Source organism: Gigantopelta aegis, chromosome 4, assembly GCF_016097555.1.
Source record: "Gigantopelta aegis isolate Gae_Host chromosome 4, Gae_host_genome, whole genome shotgun sequence".
Classification (NCBI taxonomy): domain Eukaryota; kingdom Metazoa; phylum Mollusca; class Gastropoda; order Neomphalida; family Peltospiridae; genus Gigantopelta; species Gigantopelta aegis.
Window position 1 is genome coordinate 67,757,963 of NC_054702.1, and position 23,690 is coordinate 67,781,652.

The 23,690-nt window shown below is 36.8% G+C and overlaps 1 protein-coding gene and 4 non-coding genes across 5 annotated transcripts in view; 4 read left to right on the forward strand and 1 right to left on the reverse strand.

Annotated features, from left to right (window-relative positions):
- The first annotated feature begins 7,116 nt into the window (after positions 1 to 7,116).
- On the forward strand, positions 7,117 to 7,188 carry Trnae-uuc. Its single transcript has one exon. It is a non-coding gene; the product is annotated as a tRNA-Glu (tRNA).
- An 888-nt stretch (positions 7,189 to 8,076) lies between these two features.
- Trnae-uuc lies at positions 8,077 to 8,148 on the forward strand. Its single transcript has one exon. It is a non-coding gene; the product is annotated as a tRNA-Glu (tRNA).
- An 893-nt stretch (positions 8,149 to 9,041) lies between these two features.
- Positions 9,042 to 9,113, forward strand: Trnae-uuc. Its single transcript has one exon. It is a non-coding gene; the product is annotated as a tRNA-Glu (tRNA).
- A 4,398-nt stretch (positions 9,114 to 13,511) lies between these two features.
- Trnae-uuc lies at positions 13,512 to 13,583 on the reverse strand. Its single transcript has one exon. It is a non-coding gene; the product is annotated as a tRNA-Glu (tRNA).
- A 232-nt stretch (positions 13,584 to 13,815) lies between these two features.
- Positions 13,816 to 23,690, forward strand: part of LOC121370976 — a 33,429-nt gene continuing 23,554 nt past the window's right edge. Inside the window, exons 1-7 of the mRNA XM_041496547.1 lie at positions 13,816 to 13,944; positions 17,210 to 17,269; positions 17,957 to 18,016; positions 19,379 to 19,458; positions 20,179 to 20,246; positions 23,067 to 23,209; positions 23,608 to 23,685. Coding sequence (XP_041352481.1) covers positions 13,942 to 13,944; positions 17,210 to 17,269; positions 17,957 to 18,016; positions 19,379 to 19,458; positions 20,179 to 20,246; positions 23,067 to 23,209; positions 23,608 to 23,685 — 492 coding nt within the window. The 5' untranslated portion in view covers positions 13,816 to 13,941. The remainder of the gene's footprint in view (positions 13,945 to 17,209; positions 17,270 to 17,956; positions 18,017 to 19,378; positions 19,459 to 20,178; positions 20,247 to 23,066; positions 23,210 to 23,607; positions 23,686 to 23,690) is intronic.

Sequence of the window (23,690 nt, forward strand, 5' to 3'; positions counted from 1 at the left end):
GGGCTGAACGTTTGATTTGAAGTTCGTAAATACTGTGTTGGGAGTTGGGGATGTTTAACGGTAACAAACACACAGACGGACAGATGCACAAAGACATGCAAAACTACATAAAAATGCACACACACACACACGCGCGCGTGCGCGCCGACACTAACAAAAATCTGCATAATTATAGACACATCAGTCGCAATGCGTAACTGGTGTCATTAAATGTCATAAAGCAAGAAATTGTGTTATAACTCAAAATAAAGCATTGTGATATTGCGCCATACATATAGTTCACAAGCAAAATAAATAAATAAATAAATGTTAATTATTAAATACTTGGTAGTAAATGCAAATTATATCTGATCGTGTTAACAATGAATAATACACGTGTATATATAAATGTTACCCGAAACTTTATAAAGTGTTCATATAACTCAGATAAAACTATGACTCTATAACGTATTAATTACAAACGTCAATTGTAGGGCTACTTATGATAAGTTTTGGGTATTTTATGTGTTTTTAAAAACAAATGTGAAAAACAGAAAAGTGATAAAAACAAGTAACAAGTAATTGTTAATGAAAAAACAATGGAAAAGATTTAGAAAGTTGGAAAACTTGTGCCTAATCCATTTGTTTTTCAGAAACAATAAAATATATTACAATCGATCAATAAAAATGTTTAATGGCGTGTCATTTCGCGTTATGCTCCTTGACGTCTTTTGGCTACCTATTCAAATACCAAGAAATATCAAAATAGTATTAATCTATATAAACCGTAAGTGATAAACATCATTCATATATATATATATATATATATATATATATATATATATATATATATATATATATATATATATATATATATATAAAAGGTAATATGACAAACATTAGCATTGTTGGTCAAATAGCAAAAATATACATACATGTACTGTTTGTTATTTGTAAAATTTTCTATAACACGATTAAATGAATCCTCGAGAGCTTCCTTATATAAACATTTTCCACAATTATTTAGTTTTAAGCAATATTTGGATTGTGTTTATTTTGAGAAATTTAGATCTGTATTGACCAAACTTCGTGTAGCATTACATAGATTATCGGTTGAAACAGGAAGATGGAATAAGCCTAGCCCTATTTTATTAAAAGACAGACAGTTATATATTGTATAGATAGATAGATAGATACATAGATACATAGATAGATAGATAGATAGATACATAGATACATACATACATATATACATACATAAATACATACATACATACGTAATGACATGTGTATATCATTTTGTACTTGTCTGTCCATTATATGATGGCATACGACAAAAAGTATATTCCACAATATATTGATCTGTGTCACGATAATAATGCTCAGGTATTAAGAAATTTAGCTCGGTACTGTTTGAAAGCATTTCAACTAAGGAATAATATATTATACATCTAAAGTTTCTCCGTAACACGACGGTATTTACCTATATGTTTAATGAATTACTTGTTCGTGTAAGAGACGTCTTTTGAGGGCTTACATTTTAGATATCAGGTCACACTTAGTATATTATCAATGCTCAGTGGTCAGTAGGCAATAAACTATACACATTTATATAACAAAAGAAAATACAATATCTGATAAACAGTATAAAGGCCAGACTCAAGACTGCCGAAATGTTGTTTGTATTTCAAGAATTTCTTAAAATCTTCTGTCTTGATTTAAAAATTTTAAGGGCTGAATTTAGGAAGCCTGTTTTTCCTTTAACGCTGGTTGGAAATAAAAGATGTAGTTCCACGCATGTAATGTTAAAAAAAAAAAAAAGGCTACGCATATTTGTCCTGTCTTGGTGACTCAGTCTTAGCAGGATTTCTGTTTCAGTCGGTTCACAATGCTAAGGGCCATAACTGTAAATCACTTCATGGTCTCCAGGAATAAATATATCAAAATATGGGGTATTTTTTTAATTCGCTTGAAGCAGGGGTCGAGCCCTAAACCATCTCCTCTGCACACACGCGACTGCCATTCTCAAGGAAACGATTTTACGAGTTTGCTACCAGTCCTTCAACAGGATGAGAAAAAGCACAGTGACTAGTTAGCAGGAGGGTGCGCCAGAAGATTTGTTTTAAAAAAAAAACCTGTGGTATACGCCTATTATTTCGTCTGAGAGAAAATGTATTTAAAAGATACCTCGTTATCAAATGAAATAGTACTTTATGTGCAGACACATTTTTATTTACGTCTCAGACAAATCAGACAGTATTCAACAATAAAAATAATACAACAATGTGTAAATTATAATACACATGCCACATATACTCTTCAAAAGAAGAAACGCAAAACCACATTGTCGTAACATTTGGAGAATTGATTTAATTATTGAATGGTGAGTCCGATAATTACCAAATGTTGCAGGATTGTTCACAATTCACTCTAGTCCATTGTGAGTAAGTGATAGGACACACCACCAAGGACAAGGTCATCTGGAGTCAATACCAGGTGTGGCCTCCGCGTGTGTTGACAACTGCCTGGCACCGCCTGCCCATTGAAGCAACCAGAGTACGGATGACGTCCCGGGGGATGGTGGCCCACTCGGCCTGCAAGGCTGCTGCCAGCTCGGGCAGGGTCTGGGGCTGTGGTTGTCGCTGTCGGAGGCGTCGGTCCAACTCGTCCCATAGATGCTCAATTGGGTTCAAATCCGGTGATATCGATGGCCAAGGAAGGACATTAATGTTGTTGTTCTGTAGGAAAGCCGTTGTGAGACGTGCTGTGTGAGGCCTGGCGTTGTCATGTTGGAACACTGCGTTGGCGTTGGCCATAACTGGAACGATGTGTGGCCGGATGCCAGTGTGTGAGATGGCTGCCCACACCATGACACTACCCCCGCCGAATCTGTCCACTTCCTGCACGCAGTTTGCCGCATAACGTTCACCACGACGCCTATACACGCGACATCTTTCATCATGACGTCGGAGCAGAAATCGGGACTCGTCACTGAACCACACCTGTCTCCATCGCAGTTGAGGCCATTGTCGATGAATCTGGCACCACTGCAGTCGGAGTCGACGGTGTTGTGGTGTTAAGATGACACCTCGAACTGGACGTCTGGCACGAATTCCTACCTCACGTAGGCGGTTCCGTACGGTCTGGTAGGATATCGTGCGCAAACCTGGTATTGCTGCGGCTGTGGAGGTGGCAGTAGTCAATCGTTCCCGAAGGTGGCGTACCCGGATGTAGCGGTCCTGCCCGGGGGTAGTGACCCGTGGTCGACCGGATCTAGGGAGGTCACGTGTTGATCCATGTTGCTGGTAATGGTCTCACAGTCTGGAGATGGTGCTTGGGGACACATGGAATGCCCTGGCAACGGCCGTTCTGGATTCGCCTGCGTCTAGTCGGCCGATGGCATTGTTTCTCTGCGGTTCACTGAGACGTGGCATGTCCTGGATTGTCAACTGTCGGCCAGATACAGAGGCCAGGCAAGCGAACACCCTGCACTTTTATACTGTTGGTGTTCATGTTGCACGTGCAGACAACGCACGTGCAGTGGTGACATGGTTTGTACGTGGCTGCGTTTTTGCGAATATTCACATTTTGGAACTTTATTGTACAGTAGCTGCGTTTTATCGAATGTAACCGTGGGAATGTGTTTGGGACATGCAATGACCTTATAGTCACAAAGCATGAACCGGTAGGAAACATAAAATCGGAGTTATAACCCATTTGTACCCTTTTGCGTTTCTTTTTTTGAAGAGTATATATATGGAGTTGTGACAGACTAAAACTATATACATGTACATGTATTTAAACATGAAAGCAGATATTTTAAGAAACTATTTACGTATTTACAACAAAATATTAATTAAAAGATTATAAAGTTAACACAAACACAAACAAAAACAAAACATTCGCTGTACATATACATGTATACATATACATATACATTTGTTTTGTTTTTTGTTTTGTTTTTTAAAATGGCAATGCAATAAAATATGATTAAACACACGCCGAGATATCATTTCCTTGATTGATATGCTTTGTTAAGCTATAGCATCCTGTCAAGTATAGGTAGATATTTAAGCTGCAACCTGCTATGCTGCCCCGTGACATGCAGTCTGTGTGACACACGCGAATCACGGTGACTGACAAGTGCGCATTTAGGTGCAGAACATGTCAAACTGTACCTGGTAAGTACAACACCCCCCACACGCACACCTCCCCCGGCCGTGTTGTGAGTCATTGAACTAGCTTACATAAAGGTATTCTCTCACGGTGCGATTTGTAACATACTATTTTCTTATGATTAGTTTGTATATATATATATATATATATATATATATATATATATACAGACGTCTTTCCAACTAAAACATATTTACGGAGCTTGCGCTTGCAATTCATTTATTTCTTATAGAGCAGCCAGGTTAACTTATATGTCACAGAGCAACCAATTTCGATCATGATGCTTATTTTAATGGATGGTATGACTGTGGCGACATGGTCATCACATCTACATCAATAACACACGTATGTGTGTTGTTGCCGCGTGATATCATAAATAACACATGATGTTCTCACAAATGAGTATGTAAGAAAATATGTTTCAGTCGCTTCAATGCTCTTATATGGGACGACAAAATATTTCGTTTACGGTTAATACAGAGCCGTACCCTCTGAGGGGCAGGGGGGCAGTTGCTCCCCTGAAAATCTCACTTTTTTTTTACTCCAGAAAATAGCATACACATCTCAGGGTTTAATTTGTATAGTGTTTCACTTGTTTATAAAAAGTAAACTCACGATTAAAACAATCAGGAAGTTTAAAATATACATAAATATTATCTTTTGTGTTGCCATGTCGTGATCCATATTCTGTCACTTTCTGCGTTTAAATAAAGCAAGATGCATCTATATACCAAAATATTTCTTTACTAGACCAAATACTGTTAAATACCGTGAGTTGTTTTGTAGTACGATATATAAATAATATCTGTAAATATATTGACTGTGTTTTAAAAATATCTAAATCCCCATAATAATCCATTTATTTATTTATTTATTTATTTATTACGCAGGGCTGTAACAATGTGTATTGGACACACAGTAGTAACTATTTGCTCATGAATTATTTTACGTGATCTGAGTTCAAATAAAGTTTTATTCCGTTCTGTTAATAGATACCAAACAATAAAATGGCTCTAAAGGCCCTGTCCCGGACCAAGCCACTGGCTGTCCAGACTTGGCCCGCGACAGACATGCCTGAAACCTTAGTGGTATATGGGCATGTGAAAAATACTCACTAAAGGCCTAATTCATAAAGCTTTCTTAAACTCTCAAATGTAATCGGAATGTTCTTGAAAGTAGTTTTGCATTGCACTGAGAGACTAGAATAGAATAGATTTTTAACGACACCCCAGTACGAAAAATACATCGGCTATTGAGTGTTAAACTATGGTAAATGCAAATGCAGAGAGAGACCGTAAAGTTGGAAGCGTTTAGTGAACGAGTCCCCAGATCGTTACTAAGTGTCCCACCGTGAGAACGCACCTTAAAGGGTGAACGCACCTTAGAGTTAAGAGTCAACATATCCCAGTTAAATCCAGCACAAGGTTATATAAACACGAGAAAACACCACAGAACTTCGATTCGGTGACTTTATCTCGACAAATCTTTATCGCCTCAAGGCGTTTTATTTTTATTATATAAAAATTCTATTTTGGTTTTGAACACTTTCTTATGAGACTTTGTTGTACGGGAAAAAAATGAAGAAAATATTATGAGTCATTGGTACAAATGATTAAATTATGTTTACTCGGCGAATTTTATTTTATCAAATGTTTGGTTCGTTCGTTCTAACCCGTTTCCCCCAGCCGCCCCCCCCCCCACCCACCCACCCCCCCACCCACTTCATAACCGATAATTCAGAGCATCTGCGATCCAGTTTCTTCTGAGTAGAGAAGGAACTATAATACAATTCGTAGATGTCAGTGCATTATGAAGCTAATATTCCAATGAAAATCTATAACAGAAAATTGATCCTTTGAAATCCATATTTTAACTGTCATTATTTCAATAATTTGGATGATGGAATAGATGTAAACATGCTGTGAAAAAGACATATTAAAGGTAAATTAGCTATTCGCGGGTTCTGTCCCGATGAACACGATAACAGATGTGTGATTCTAGTAATTTAAACTCTCTCTATATGTCCGTACAATTCTAACCAAATGTATATAATCGAAAGTTAATCATTTGGTACACACTCTGACGGTACGCCATATTTTGATGGAGTGCCATTATCTGAGAGTATAGATATAGTTGGACAAAGAAATGTGATGGAATCGTTTCGATTCCATCCTGAACTTGCATTGCAATTTCTTCATGATACTGACGTTTATTATAAATTTTAATTTTACCTATCTGTGATATTTGTATTTTTTGCACAGTGCTTTACACTGTCATGCATTTCCTCTTGCATTTTTATATTGATGTTGTTCATCACTTCTTGTTTGCATTTACCACAGTTTGACACCCAGTAGCTGATGCATTTTTCGTGCCGGGGTGTCGTTAAACATTCATTAATTCATTCACTTCATAAACTTATTCATTCAGTTGGTGGAAACCGATCGTAACCGATGATCGATTTTGGCATTCCAACTACTATTTAAAAAGTAATTTTTAAATGTTTCAGAAGGGCTTTAGAAATAGGTTATTGTGCACTTTCAAACATTTCTGAATTTTCTTCGTATATGTTCTCATTACACAGGCCTGCCTAATATATATATATATCACTGGCTACTCACTGGCTACTCACTGTTTACAACGTATAGCCTATTTGTATTATATACAAATAGGCTACACGTTGTATATATAATACAAATATTGAAATAGGCTACACGTTGTAAACAGTCAGTAGCCAGTTCTCTGTACTTGTAGTTGTGCAAATATCTGCCACCTAGCGGACTAGACTGATGCTTGCGCACTCCAATGATAATTAACTATTTGTTCAAATTATTAACCACTATTTTGCCAATTGTCCATTCGACTCTGCATTGTGCAAAGATATGGTTGATCGCGATAACGATTTGGTCGTTCAGATTTCAGAGATTTACTTCTGCCAACAAATCCAACACTGTTAATCAAGTATCCGATGTGGTCTAGTGGTTAGGATCCCTGGCTTTCACCCAGGTGGCCCGGGTTCAATTCCCGGCATCGGAATCTTATTTTTAACAGACTTATTTAATTATTTTTCAAAAGCATAATTTTTACAAACATAATTGCAATTTCTATATCATTCTCTCGTACATTTGTCCTAATTAATATCCAATCTATTTGTTCAGCCAATATCCTTTATAATCCAATATAATTTCATGAAATCTCTACGTTAATTACTTGTCGGGTACTTGGGTCCGGGTCGAGTTTGAACCTCGTTCTAGCTGGTGTAAATCCTATATATATTACGTTATCCTGATTATTTTTTAGTGCCGCCATCATATTAATTGTAAGCTTGATACGGTCCAGATCTTGTGGGAGGCGTCGAGGGGCGCCCATCCTTTTTCGCTGACTTATAAAAAAGAAAAGCCCGTTCAAGCACCTCTTACCATGTCCATGATAATTATTTCAACCCTGCAGTGTAACACAATGTGACCCCCCCCCCCCCCAACCCCCACCCCCACAACACACCACATTCACAAAACCTTTTTGTCAGACCAAACACATTCTCATCAGGAGAAGACTGAACATAAAAACAAAGTTCTGCAGCATTTAAAAACAGTTCAGGTAAAAAGCTAAAAGTTAAAAATGTAATCACAGGATAAGCTGGCTGGAAGCAGCAACACATTTCTATTCCGATGCGGAAAAATCTCACCCACTTTCAAGTGACACCCAATAGCCGATATGTATTTTTGTGCTGGGGTGTCGTTAAACAAACATTCATTCATTCCACCCACTTTCAAAGGTAGGTGGTTCTTATATAATTTCATACGGCATTTTTGGCCGAAACGCAATTTCTTGGTTTGAAATAGATTTAAAAATTCTCTTGCAAAATTAACGTGGGTATCCCCACCTCATCAAGCACGTCTAATTCCAAAAAAACATAAACCATCATCCGATGTGGTCTAGTGGTTAGGATTCCTGGTTTTCACCCAGGTGGCCCGGGTTCAATTCCCGGCATCGGAACGAAATTTTTAACACTTATTTAATTATTTTTTAAAAGCGTTATTTTTACAAACATAATTGCAATTTCTATATCATTCTCTCGTACATTATCCTAATTAATATCCTATGTATTTGTTTCAGCCAATATCCTTTATAATCCAATATAATTTCATGAAATCTCTACGTTAATTACTTGTCGGGTACTTGGGTCCGGGTCGAGTTTGAACCTCGTTCTAGCTGGTGTAAATCCTATATATATTACGTTATCCTGATTATTTTTTAGTGCCGCCATCATATTAATTGTAAGCTTGATACGGTCCAGATCTTGTGGGAGGCGTCGAGGGGCGCCCATCCTTTTTCGCTGACTTATAAAAAAGAAAAGCCCGTTCAAGCACCTCTTACCATGTCCATGATAATTATTTCAACCCTGCAGTGTAACACAATGTGACCCCCCCCCCCCCAACCACCCCCACCCCCACATTCACAAAACCTTTTTGTCAGACCAAACACATTCTCATCAGGAGAAGACTGAACATAAAAACAAAGTTCTGCAGCATTTAAAAACAGTTCAGGTAAAAAGCTAAAAGTTAAAAATGTAATCACAGGATAAGCTGGCTGGAAGCAGCAACACATTTCTATTCCGATGCGGAAAAATCTCACCCACTTTCAAGTGACACCCAATAGCCGATATGTATTTTTGTGCTGGGGTGTCGTTAAACAAACATACATTCATTCCGATGCGGGAAAATCTCACCCACTTTTAAAGGTAGGTGGTTCTTATATAATTTTATATGGCATTTTTGGCCGAAACGCAATCTTGTGGTTTGAAATAGATTTTAAAATTCTCTTGCAAAATTAACGTGGGTATCCCCACCTCATCAAGCACGTCTAATTCCAAAACACATAAACCATCATCCGATGTGGTCTAGTGGTTAGGATTCCTGGCTTTCACCCAGGTGGCCCGGGTTCAATTCCCGGCATCGGAATAATATTTTCTTGTTTTTTAACTTTTTTTCATACGTCTTTTTGACTCGTTCCAACCAGTGCACCACCACCGGTATATTAAAGGTCGTGGTATTTGCTATCCTGTCTGGGATGGGACATATAAAAGATTCCTTGCTACTAATAAAAAATTGTAGCGGGCTTCCATTCAAAGACTATATGTCGGAATTACCAAATGGTTGACATCCAATAGCCGATGATTAATAAATCAATGTGCACTATAATAATGGTGTCGTTAAACAAAACAAACATTACTTTACTTTGCAACCCAATTTGAATATAGGCCTAGCATCTATGTAGGGCCTACCTCAATCTAATTCAAATTAGCTCCACTATCACATGTAATAGTGGAGCTAATTTTAATTAGATTGGGCCTACCTTTATGTGCCTCTCCGAAATGTTGGCACAAATTCAGTAGAGGGTCAAATTGATCAGGTTGCACCACCCCACAGACAGAATAGCAAATAGCACGGTCTTTGATATACCAGTCGTGGTGCACTGGCTGGAACGAGAAATAGCCCAATAGGTCCACCTATGGGGATCGATCCTAAACCGACAGCGTATCAAGAGAGCGCTTTACCACTTTGTTGGTTTGAATTTGTATGTTTTGGAGGGGTTATTGTGTTGTTATTGTTGTTGTTTTGCTCTCTCTCTCTCTCTCTCTCTCTCTCTCTCTCTCTCTCTCTCTCTCTCTCTCTCTCTCTCTCTCTCTCTCTCTCTCTCTCTCTCTCTCTCAATCTGTTTTAAAGAGGGTCGTAGTTGTCAAAAAAATACTGACCAGGCTTCACAAAAATAATTTTACTGGCCTCCGTAGGGTTCGACCTTGTTGTATATTGAATGACCCAGTTTCGGGTTTTCCTTTTCTTTCTTTCTGTTTTTTTTTTTTGTGTGGGACAAACACCGGAAACTATATAAAGCTGGTTCACATTGCGGTGCTGTTCTTTCTAATGTCACGATAACTCGGTCAATGATAGTATAGTACTCTTCAGCCTAATATACCTGCCGTGAAAAGGCGCGAAAACACTGACCTGGTTTTTGTCAATGACGAACAAAACTAGATAAAATATACTTATAAAGGCAGGAATGGCTGCAGATTCTATTTTTCTAGGGAGGGGGTATAATGTAAAAACCTAAAAAAAACAAAACAATAAACAAACAAACAATAAACAAGCAATAAACAATTAAAAAAAAAATAATAAAAAAAAATAAAAAAAATTAAGGCATCTGTTACGGAAACCAGCATGCATTAAAACATCTTCCATTTTAAAATGGCACTTTCATTTGGGGAAAGGCATGAGCAATGTGCACTCAAGAATTGTTTCTATGGATTTGCGCCTGAAAAGTTGATTTGTGTGTACTAATAGGTATAAAACAAGTTAGGTTCGCAATTTAGTTCTCTTTCTCTCTCCCAACCCCTCACACACACACATACGCACACACAATATATTTGAACAAATTTAATTTTTGTTTTTAAATGGATGTTGGAATAAACCTATGTTAATGCAGGCAATAGGTTTGGTTTATGGAAAAGACTTGATTATTTCTGAAGTAACACCATGTCGCGAATTCTGACGAGATAAATGTAGTTGTTACAAAAAAAAAGAGAGATTGGGGAATATAGTGAGAAGAAGAAAAGGAGAGAGAGAGAGAGAGAGAGAGAGAGAGAGAGAGAGAGAGAGAGAGAGAGGGGGGGGGGCAGAGACATAGACAGAGATAGAGATACAGACATACAGAGACGGAGAGAGACGGGGTAATAACAATAATTACGTATTGTAGTGTTACACCGTTATTATAGGCACGTGTGCAGGAATTTTAGCGCGGGGGGAGGGGGGGAGGGGGGGTTAGACTATTATGTATGTTACCCGGGAAATATATTGAGAAAAAAACCCCCACCTAAATTTGCTTGAGTAGGAAGGGATTTCAACCTGTCGAACCCCCCCCCCCCCCCCCCCCCGCACACACACACACACACACCCGTACATTCGCCTGCATAACATGTCACCGTATCATCGACCTCTGCGCTTTTAGCTACATTGTTGTTTACAAGAAACGAAAGTGTGCCAAAGACGCGATGTTCGGGTTACGAACTGAAAGTTTGACACGGCCAATGCTACTTGGAAAAATAAACGAGATGTATATCATGTCGTGCCATGCCATGTCATGCAATAGATGTAAGGTTCGGGTTACGCACTAAATATTATGGCAACGGCACGTGCATTTCGAATATACGAACATGAGCTCCACCCCCTGTGCATTACCGAAGATTATATCATACAAATAATGGTGTGTGTCACTGTGTGTGTTTGTGTGTGCGAGTGTTGACATACAAAAGTCAATGATGAATAAATCAAGGTGCTCTAGTTATGTCGTTAAACAAAACAAACTTTAACTTCATTTCTTGTAGAAATTCATAGTGCTTTGGTAATTCTAACACTTCGGAAATCAGCGCCCTCTGCATTGGCTTGTAACCTGCACTAAACGGTGTTGTTTTTGGTGTGTGTGTTAGGGTCTCCACGAGTACTCGAGTACTCGGACACGGGTCGAGTCTAACAAGACCCGAGTCCGTTCACAGGACTCGAGTACCCGTACAAGGTGGAATACAATGATCAACTATAATACACTGGACAATGTAGGACAATAATTTCAGGATTAGATAATCAACGATATAACTGACACAATAATTATAAGATCATGCGCTAGTTTCTTTTTTTAAACTGACCGTCCATCCATCATAACACTAAATATATCAACCGGTTTCTAAATGCAATACAATGACATGATTTGGCATCCATGTTCAGCCCTGGAATTAAAATGCATAATTCTATTTAACCTTTATTCCTTAATCTCATCATCATCTACTGTAAGTGTCGGGTACATGGGTCCGGGTCGAGTTTGACCCTCGAGTACCCATATTTTGGACTCGTGGAGGCCCTAGTGTGTGTGTGTGTGTGTGGGTGGGGGGGGGGGGGGGGGGGGGGGGGGGGGGGGGGGAATAAGGGTGTTATTTTGGGGTGGGGGGGGTCGTGTTGTTGTTTTCATCTTCTTCTTTGTTTTCTTTTTCGTTAGTCAATTACTTCAGTTTGACTTGGCGTAAAAGATAGGAAAATATTTCGGAAATAAGAATTTTTTTTTTCAAAACAATTTTCTTTGTCTTTTTACGACTTGATACCTACCTACCTACTTTGCAAAAACATTTACATAGATCAACCATGAAAATGTTCCGTTGACCCCTCTTTAGCGCTATCCTACTGTGTTTTTTGCTGCTTTTGAACGATTTTTAAAATCATGTTGTTGTTTTGTAAATAAACTGCAGACAACAAATGCGCCACGCACTTTGATTTCAGATTGACTTAAAATGTGTACCAGTCAGTCATCTATATGAATATATATGAAATATGGGCTTTGTATTCAAAGCAGTTTTTAAAGAAATTGTCAATTTGCAAACCATTGCAGGTGAAAACTTTAGCTTGAAATTTTTATCTTATATTTGAAGTCTCATTATCCTAGCAAATAATGAACGTGTACATAGAAATCTGACATTTTGTATGAGAACTAAGAAGGTTATAAAGGTCTGATATATAGCAGACTGGTAGTTTTTCAGTAGCCATACTGAATGCTTAGAGACAACTGAAAAAACTAAATCCTGAAAATTTCATTTTATATTACAAAAACACTCTTATATTCATTAGGCACATTTAACTTTTTTCTCTATCAAATCCATCCAAATCGCTGTAAATTTCAAATACATGTATTACAACTATGTGATAATTAATCATGGAACAACATCTTTCTGAAATCTGAAAAAAAATGCAGGGCCTTTTCAATGAAAAGAAAACAATCCAAAACAATATGGGTACCTGTATATTGTTAAAATCCCCAAACTTGTCTCATTTTATAGCTAATGGTATGTAGTTTATCAAATTTTATTATCTATACAGAAATCTTTCTTACAAAATTGCAAAAAAATCAAAATCAAAAATCAAAAAAAATCATGATTTTATCACTCTCGAAGCACTGTGGTTGTCCTGACCATTTTTTTTTTAAATGTGTGTACTATTGATGTGCTAATATGTATGTAATATACAATCCCAAGACTGTATAGCTAATGGTATGTAGTTTATGTGGATGACTGAGGAATAGTTGGTACAAAGTGCAAGTGAACCTGACAGCGAAGTGTGTGGGCGACCCTAAATATTTGCTGATTTGAGATGGTTTGACCCTATATAAATATTATTTGGACATACTAGATGTCCTAACAACATAGTTTCAGATTAGTTTTACATTTATACAAGAAAGCTGATCTTTTACATGGATATTTTTCATTATAACCTCTAAAATTAATAATTTATTTATATACTCTAGGAAAAAGGGAAAAAATTTCGTTCCGATGCCGGGAATTGAACCCGGGCCACCTGGGTGAAAGCCAGGAATCCTAACCACTAGACCACATCGGATCGTTGTAAAATGGTGTTCGTTTATCGTACATAGAAATACTTTCGTTTATTTTTAGAAATAACCTTGTTCTTCGCGGAATATTTTTACGACATTATATCAGTTTTTATTTTATATATATTGTCATTTAATGTTATACGTTTAAAGTTCATATAACATACTAGTGCTTTTTTTATATTGAGATAGATTTCTTGTTTGATAATCTCTAGTATTTTATGGGTTGAACGACATGCCGTTTTCGTAACTGATGTAACAAAAATGAAAACACGTGAAAAACACACATTCACTACTTTTATTTCTATAAACTGTGCTTATATTTTCCATACTTAATACAGCCACCTAAAAATTGAATACAGAAGAATGGTAAAATGGAAAACAAAACGTATTTTAATATTTAGTTTTTTGGGGGAGGTGGTAGATTGAATCATTGAGTCCTGAAAATTCACGACGGCATTTTTTCATAAAAAGCTGTTGCAAAATTGATATTCAACGGACGTTTTAGCACTACTGAGGAGCGGAATTTTTTGCTCAGTCAGTAGAACACTCGCCTGAGTTGCCTGGGTCAGCGGGTCACAGGATCAAACCTCATCCCAACAAATCCCAGGGCTAGTTCTGGGGTAGTTCATCAAGATAAACAGATGGTCTTCGGCACGATATTCGTTAGGCTAATGATTAAATGATTAAGCCAAGAGAATGAAAGTTATAGATTTGCGTCCGAACAATTTTAAAAACACATGAGTTTTTTTTTCATTATTCATTATTTTTATTGATCTATTATTTCCATAGTAGATTCAAGTCCAAATGAGGTCGACACATCAAGAGTTCGGCAGTTTTCGTCAATGTTTGGAATATACTGCTTCCTGCTTGAGGATTCAATGCTCTACTGGGCTACACTTCAGAATTTATGACGGAGATGGCAGTTTTGGCGCAAAGGACCTCGTAGACATTACCACTATTGACAATTTGGAACTTGAATTTGTGTGATGATCATTAAGTGACTTTTTTGTGAAAATAATGAAAATTTTCAGCGGTACCTTTCATGGCATGCGGGCGGTGGACGCAAATCTATAACTTTCATTCTCATGGTCTTATTGTGATGTTTATTGCTGGTCCAGTAAATGTAAAAATGTAAAAAAACGGACCGTAGATGTTTACCTTGGTGAACTAGCTCTGGGGTATCCTGGTCGTTTCGCCCCAAAACCATTTCAAACACTGCATCGTTGCACCCGTAGTCCTATTCACCCAGGGTTGGTTCGCCCTAAATCTCATTCGTACCAAGTCGTTTGTCCCCCCCCCCAAAATAAATATATTTATTATAGTTTTGAAGGGGTTTTTTTCTTCTGTTTATTCATTATTCATTACCAAATATTAGGTAATCTTCTGTCTTCAGATATTAATGCCTTATCAGCTGTTTACTTTCTGTCAGCTGAAGCTAGGCAAAATCAACATATCATACTGGGTATGTAGTATATTTAATAAGAAACCACAGCATATCAGTAGTATGCAGTGTGACTGTTCATAATTTAATTATTAATGTGAATACATTGTCTGTATATTATCTAAGGCCTATACGTATGTCGTGTATATGGCTTGAGTAAATGACAAAGGAAATAAACAAAATTATAATATTATTTTATCTGTAAATATAAACACGCAATATAGATCACAATTTCTGACATGTAAAAATCAATGGATATAGGACAAATTAATGAATCAATTTACTTTATTAATAAAATAAAAATTAGGGCGAATCGAAACATGGGGCGAAACGACTCGGTTGGAGGTACGAATCGACCCTGCTCAAAACGACTCAGGTGATCTAGTAATAAGGGCAAAACGACCTGTTACCAGCTCTGGGTCATCAGAAAATTTCACCAAATTATCTGCTAAACGTAAAGAATTGCAGAAACCCAGTTCTTTTGTACCAAAATATCAATTATTACATGAAATTATTTTGCCAAATGAAAATAAAATTCGCCAGTTGTTTTTGAAATATGCGAATTTGACAAGTGCCAGAGCTAGCTCTGAATCCCCAACATACATATTCAATTTCAAGGCCCTATGGCCGTGTTTTGTGCTGTCCTGTTTGTGGGAAAGTGTATTTAAAAGATCCATTGCTGCTAATGGAAAGGGTCCCCTAATGGCCAAGTTATTAGCATGAGTTCGACCCGTACCCCCCTTTCGATGGTTAGGGTTAGTTTCACTACTTTTAGGGTTAGTCTTTAGAGCCTTTGATATAGAGGGGTATGGGTCAAACTCTTTCAAAGATTCCAGCAATAAGCTGGCATTCGATCAACTATGTCAAACAACCAAAACTACCTCTGTTTCACTTTTGGCGAACTGCTCCAAATTACGCATCTAAATTATCTCAAAGAAATTACACAACGGTTCTATTTGGCTATAATTCCACAGGACATTTGCAACTTAAATAGCACAAAAAACCACCCTTGCCTGCTTCCGACCTCGGTCAAGCTTCTTGTGCTCCGTTGCACATGCGATCCCTCATTCCTGCCACCTTTCCTGTCCTTGACAGAGAATCTGACACCTGTGCCTATGACAGGCATGCACTACAACAGCTTGTTTTGAATGTTCACATTAAACCCTTTAAAAGAAAGAAAAAGCTAATGGAAAAATGTTGCAGGTTTTATCTGAAGACTTGTGCGTTAGAATTACCAAATGTTTGACATCAAGGTTTGAATTTTATTATGGCACCTATGGCAAATACCATGGTTACCTCCTTAATTGTCGTTATGCCCCGAAATTCAGATCAATAAAAGCACATGGTGCTCTGCCTGTTTTATCAATGACTTTACCATACATCCCATATTATGTATATATAAAATCATTAAATTTTTTGAAAGAGTTGATGGTCTGGCTAAATAATTTGAGAAAGTTCTGTATATCAGTTCTTATTATAATACTAACCAAACATGCTTGCAACCAGTTTTGCCTTGGTGCCCCTCCAGCTTGCCTTGACACCCTAATTTTTTTTATTGCTGTCCCCTCCAGTCAATGACAGGATTATATACTGATGGAAATAAATAAACGATCACACAGATAGCAACAAGAAATAATGACTGCATCAAAAATCAATTAATATTGTCAGAAGTTGACTGGGAACATATAGGCAGCACATTCAACACAACAGATATTCAATCCCACATTACAACTTGGTATGAAATACAGACATTACTACGCTAGTAGTGAATTAAATTTGGTCTATAATTCGATGTGTTCCCTTATATTTTTTCCTTCAGTATATATCATGATATTGTGTCTGATTGCTATGGTAATTATTGAGACATTTTTCATATTGTCTTCATTTGCAATAAATATCGGATCTGTTATCTTGATTTCACTCCAGATCCATTTTTGGTGAATGGTAAACATGTTTTTTAATATATTTTTTTACAATAATTAAATGTCAGTTTTTAATTTATTTCAAATACAAACAGATGTAAAGATGCATACCAGATGAATTTAATGAGTTTTATTACTTCTATGTGTGCTTACTATTATTTTATTATCTTTATTACATAGATGTACATACATGTTGTACATAATGAATGGAGATAGAGAATTAGAGTATTAAGAGAGAGATAGTTTTATTGTTGGGTTTGTTTTTCAGACAAAGATGGATTGCAAGATGCTTGGTTTAGAAACAGAATTTGTGGATAGTGATCAAGAGGTATTTTAGAGGTTTATTAATGTAACCGAGATTTTGATTAATATTACATGATTTTATTTCTCAAATTTGGCTTGATGCCCATGGTTTTGATGTAGGAATATTTAATGTTTTATATAAAGTTGGGAAATTTCAGTTCAGTTTTAAAAACATTAAAGTAGGATATGCTAAAATAATATATTTGAGTGCAGCACATTCTAATAATCTAATCAATAGAAATTTATTGGTAGAATTACGTACATATGATGAGTTTAGGCACAAAACGTGATATATCCATTTTTCATTTTCAGTAAAAGTGATTTTTGAAATTGGCGTATATCGCATTTTGAAAAAAAAATCCAGGATTTACTCAATACAATTTCATAAGGATCAATCACGTTTTGCAGCAAAACAGCGAGCCTACGATTAGCCCTTACTGACATACAATAATGGCTTTAACAAAAACTAGAAAGAAAATGGTTTATATCGTGTTTTGCACCTGAACTCTTCATATATAAATTGATAAAACCCTACGTGATGATCAAACTAATTTAGTCCATATATACATTTTATCTCAGCCTTAGTTAGGGTTAAATGGAACACTGATATTGTACATAGTAATAAGAGAGCTAATCATAGTTTTTTTTTTTAGTTCAAATCAACTTGGCTTTCTCTTGTTTTGTCTATCACTTTTATTTATTCATTTTACAGAAACTCATCAACAGCAAAGAGTTGGGTTTGGAAAAGGAATTCATGAACAGTGATCAAGAGGTGTATTTATATATATAGAATATGTATTTTTAGTTGTTTTACATTGTTTGATCAGTGCTCTATTGGACAGAAGTCTTTTGAAATCAGTGCTTCAGCCTTGTTCTCAGGATGTTGCTTATCATTGAAAGTAGAAATTGGAAAGGCAAATCTTGTTTCCCACTTGATAAATGAATTTAGTAACATGATAAGGATGGTGATTGCTCATGGTCCGTTCAGAATTGATACAGTGTGCGCATCCACCTGAAAATACTGATATGTAACAAGAGCTTACTCTACAGAGGCCTCTCCATTTGATAATAATTCCAGGAACGGAATTTCAAAGGAGAGCAGTTCCACACATTTAAAGAAAAAGGAATATCATAACAAGTAATCAGGAGAAATGTAATAAAAGGAGAGTGAAGAAGCATTACAATTTCCAGCAGGTGTGGGATCTAGCTCATCCGAAGTGTTTGCATTGTAGGATCGAATCTCCATAGTGGACATGGTCTCTGACTGGGTTTTTACCTGTCCCAATAAGTGCACCATGACTGGTATATCAAAAGCTGTTGTGTGCTGCTCTGTCTATGGGAACAGGCACATAAAAGATCCTTTATTACTACTGCAAAAATGTAGCCGGTTTCCTTTCTAAGACTATATGTCATAATAATTGGCAAATGTTTGACATCCATGGATCCAGTAGACTGATTAATACATCAATGAGCTCTAGGGGTGTCATTAAACAAAACAAACAGTACCTTTCACTTTCCATCATTTCTGCTTACCTGTTATGGAAAGCCCTGTACAGACTTTTTAGGACACAAATCCAACACTAAAATTTAATGAGTTCTTCAATCAAAGCATTAGGGTTTCTCAAAGCATTAGGTTTCCCCAGACAGGCCTCGGTGGCGTCGTGGCAGGCCATCGGTCTACAGGCTGGTAGGTACTGGGTTCGGATCCCAGTCGAGGCATGGGATTTTTAATCCAGATACCGACTCCAAACCCTGAGTGAGTGCTCCGCAAGGCTCAATGGGTAGGTGTAAACCACTTGCACCGACCAGTGATCCATAACGGGTTCAACAAAGGCCATGGTTTGTGCTATCCTGCCTGTGGGAAGCGCAAATAAAAGATCCCTTGCTGCTAATCGGAAAGAGTAGCCCATGTAGTGGCGACAGCGGGTTTCCTTTTAGAATCTGTGTGGTCCTTAACCATATGTCTGACACCATATAACCGTAAATAAAATGTGTTGAGTGCGTCGTTAAATAAAACATTTCTTTCTTTCTTAGGGTTTCCCCAGGTCTTAACTTACTGATTCATCCTATTGTTTTGTTAGGATCTGAATTGTAAATTGTTTCACTAATTACATTTTTATTCTATTTTTCACAGGATGATGGTGGTGATGATGATGATGAAAAGCAGCATGCCCAGCTGCTTGATGCGATTGCCTCCCTTGGAGGACAACACAAGTGCGTAATAGTTTTTATACATACCATATGTATGCACATTTAATAAATTTCATGGCAGAATTAGATTCTGCATTTCCTTGCAACTGTTTATATGTATGTGGTCAAAGACTCAACTAAGGTTGACTCATTGTTTTGTTTTTCCCCTTCATTACAACCGATATGTATCAAAGGCCATGGAGTGTGCTGTCCTGTCTGTAGGAAAGTGCACATAAAACTTCCCTTGTGGCTATTAAAAGATACATTTTGTCTCTCACTATCTAGACCAAGTGTCACAATATAACCATATGTTAGATCACAAATATCTGTTGTTTAAATTCCCTTTTCAACCACTGTCCCATGAGTGGTTTATCAAAGGCAATAGTGTGTCCTGTTCTGTCTGTAGGAAAACCATATAAATGATCCTTTGCTGCTATATGGAATATATAGCAGATTTCTTGAGAAGATTAGGTGAATGACCAAATGTTTGACATCCAGTAACAGACGATTAATTAACCAGTGTTCTCTAGTGGTGTCATTAAACAAAACAAAACAAACTTTTTAAGTTTTACTCTATCTCAAACTGTAAGTGCTATGTCTTAGACCTTGGTCTGCAATGGAAGTTAAAATGTTCTCTCCTTGAACTAGTTCGGGAGTGATGGGAGTGATAGATCCCCATAAATGGCGAAGCCTGTTTATTAAAATATTAATATGTGACCTATCTATATTGCCTTTTATTTGCAGGCCTCGTTTGACTCAGAGGACCATTCCAGGATCTCAGGTGTCAGAATTTTCTTTTGGAACATCTGAAGGTAGAGTTTGTACAACAACTGTTCATGTATCTATGTCAGTAGCAGGACAGAGATGAGAGAGAGAGGACATTTTATCGTTTTAAAAATTATACTGAACTCCGGTGAAAACGAACCATGCAATTTCTCAGTTGTTATTGATTTCACTTGTGTGAGGTTGCTATAAAACACACAGTAACTTTAACCCATGTATATAATTTGGGGTTGTTAATTGCCTATCAGAACACATCCAGTTATACAAAATCAGTTAAATGCATATTTCTTCTCATAACCTTTTTATACAGGTAACTTCAAATTTGACTGGTGTATTTTATGTGAAGTTCTTTCTATTGTTGACAATTTTGTAGCTTGTGGTAACTGCAATAAACATTATAATGTAGAATTTTTTTTTAAAAAAAAAAACCAAATAATGCTTAACAAATGGGAAAATAAACCACATTTTTGTCAAGGATGGCCAGACTTGTTTTTTAGTATATAACAGTTTTTAAATGAAATACGTGTACATTAATAATTTAGAATATACAGAACCAATTATTAAGACCTTTTTAATTACTCTCAGAAGTGCCACATATCTATTAAACATCTTATTAAAAATTATTTTAATGCTCTCTCTTTTATCAGTATACATGTACAATCAAACCTGTGTTAAGCAGCCACCAAAGGGAGCATAAAAAATGGCTATTAAAAGAAGTTTGTTTTGTTTAATGACACCACTAGAGCACATTGATTAATTAATCATCTGCTATTGGATGTCAAACATTTGGTAATTCTGACACATAGTCATCAGAGGAAACCTACTACATTTTTCCTAATGCAGCAAGGGATCTTTTATATGCACTTTCCCACAGACAGGAAAGCACTTACCACGGCCTTTGTCCAGTTGTGGTGCACTGGTTGGAACGAGAAAACCCCCATTCAGTTGAATGGATCTACCAAGGTGGTTCAATCCTGCGACGCAAGCACCTCAAGGAAGCACTCAACCTACTGAGCTAAATCATATACCAGTCGTGGTGCACTGGCTGGAAAGAGAAATAGCCCAATGGGCCCACCGACGGGGATCGATCCCAAACCGACCGCACATCAAGTGAGCGTTCTACCACTGGGCTACATCCCGCTCAAAACGAGAAAATAAACGGCTATTAAAGACTGGTGGCTGCTTGTACGGATCAGTTTATACTATAGTAGAATATTTGGGAGAATAAACGGCTATTAAAGACTGGTGGCTGCTTGTACGGATCAGTTTATACTATAGTAGAATATTTGGGAAAATAAACGGCTATTAAAGACTGGTGGCTGCTTGTACGGATCAGTTTATACTATAGTAGAATATTTGGGAGAATAAACGGCTATTAAAGACTGGTGGCTGCTTGTACGGATCAGTTTATACTATAGTAGAATATTTGGGAGAATAAACGGCTATTAAAGACTGGTGACTGCTTGTACGGATCAGTTTATACTATAGTAGAATATTTGGGAGAATAAACGGCTATTAAAGACTGGTGACTGCTTGTACGGATCAGTTTATACTATAGTAGAATATTTGGGAGAATAAACGGCTATTAAAGACTGGTGGCTGCTTGTACGGATCAGTTTATACTATAGTAGAATATTTGGGAGAATAAACGGCTATTAAAGACTGGTGGCTGCTTGTACGGATCAGTTTATACTATAGTAGAATATTTGGGAGAATAAACGGCTATTAAAGACTGGTGGCTGCTTGTACGGATCAGTTTATACTATAGTAGAATATTTGGGAAAATAAACGGCTATTAAAGACTGGTGACTGCTTGTACGGATCAGTTTATACTATAGTAGAATATTTGGGAGAATAAACGGCTATTAAAGACTGGTGACTGCTTGTACGGATCAGTTTATACTATAGTAGAATATTTGGGAGAATAAACGGCTATTAAAGACTGGTGACTGCTTGTACGGATCAGTTTATACTATAGTAGAATATTTGGGAGAATAAACGGCTATTAAAGACTGGTGACTGCTTGTACGGATCAGTTTATACTATAGTAGAATATTTGGGAGAATAAACGGCTATTAAAGACTGGTGACTGCTTGTACGGATCAGTTTATACTATAGTAGAATATTTGGGAGAATAAACGGCTATTAAAGACTGGTGACTGCTTGTACGGATCAGTTTATACTATAGTAGAATATTTGGGAGAATAAACGGCTATTAAAGACTGGTGGCTGCTTGTACGGATCAGTTTATACTATAGTAGAATATTTGGGAGAATAAACGGCTATTAAAGACTGGTGGCTGCTTGTACGGATCAGTTTATACTATAGTAGAATATTTGGGAGAATAAACGGCTATTAAAGACTGGTGACTGCTTGTACGGATCAGTTTATACTATAGTAGAATATTTGGGAGAATAAACGGCTATTAAAGACTGGTGACTGCTTGTACGGATCAGTTTATACTATAGTAGAATATTTGGGAGAATAAACGGCTATTAAAGACTGGTGACTGCTTGTACGGATCAGTTTATACTATAGTAGAATATTTGGGAGAATAAACGGCTATTAAAGACTGGTGACTGCTTGTACGGATCAGTTTATACTATAGTAGAATATTTGGGAGAATAAACGGCTATTAAAGACTGGTGGCTGCTTGTACGGATCAGTTTATACTATAGTAGAATATTTGGGAGAATAAAAAGGTGGCGTTTTAATACAGGTGTGTGTTCTTAATACAGGTAGCTGCAAGAGAAGGTTTGACTGTAGTTGTTTTTACTTGTTGTTTTCAACTTGAATTGTTTGTTTTAGATGTTAAAGATTTATTTCTAATTATTCTTGCTCACTGTTAGAGGCTGGAAAAGTAAAGCTCACTGATCTGGTAAAAAGTCTGAAGAACACAACAAAACATGGCCGGCTGAAGAAACAGCTCCGTTCTGTACAGAAACAAAACAAAGTCGTCCCAGCGCCTCTCAGTAAACTGGAAACTGAAAGGGTAAATTGTTTTGCTGGATTAACAATTTAAATTTATTTTTGTTTCAAAACCACTGAGCCCCATGTTAAGGCAGTTTGTCATCTTTGGTGTCGTAATTTGTGTTATAACGTGGTCAAATGCAAACATTTTTGCATGCATTGTTGAATAATTTATGAAAATGTAACTTTGAGCATTTCATATGTATTGAAAAGAAAATTGAAATTTTGGTTATATTTAATTTTTAATCTTAAAATTATTAAATATTGAATGCCTTTAATGTCAAGATTGTTTATCATTCTACATATGATATAAACTTAGCTGAGTTTTGTTTATTCCTTGCTCTGATATATATGTAAAAAAAATACTGTAAAATTATTTTGTGATTGTGGGCTATAAAGTGTTCTGAATATTCATTGCAGCTACAAAGAAGCATTGCCTATGAGAGTACCAAAGCTGAAGTGACAAAGTGGCATCCAGTTGTTATTGAAAATAGAAAGGTTAG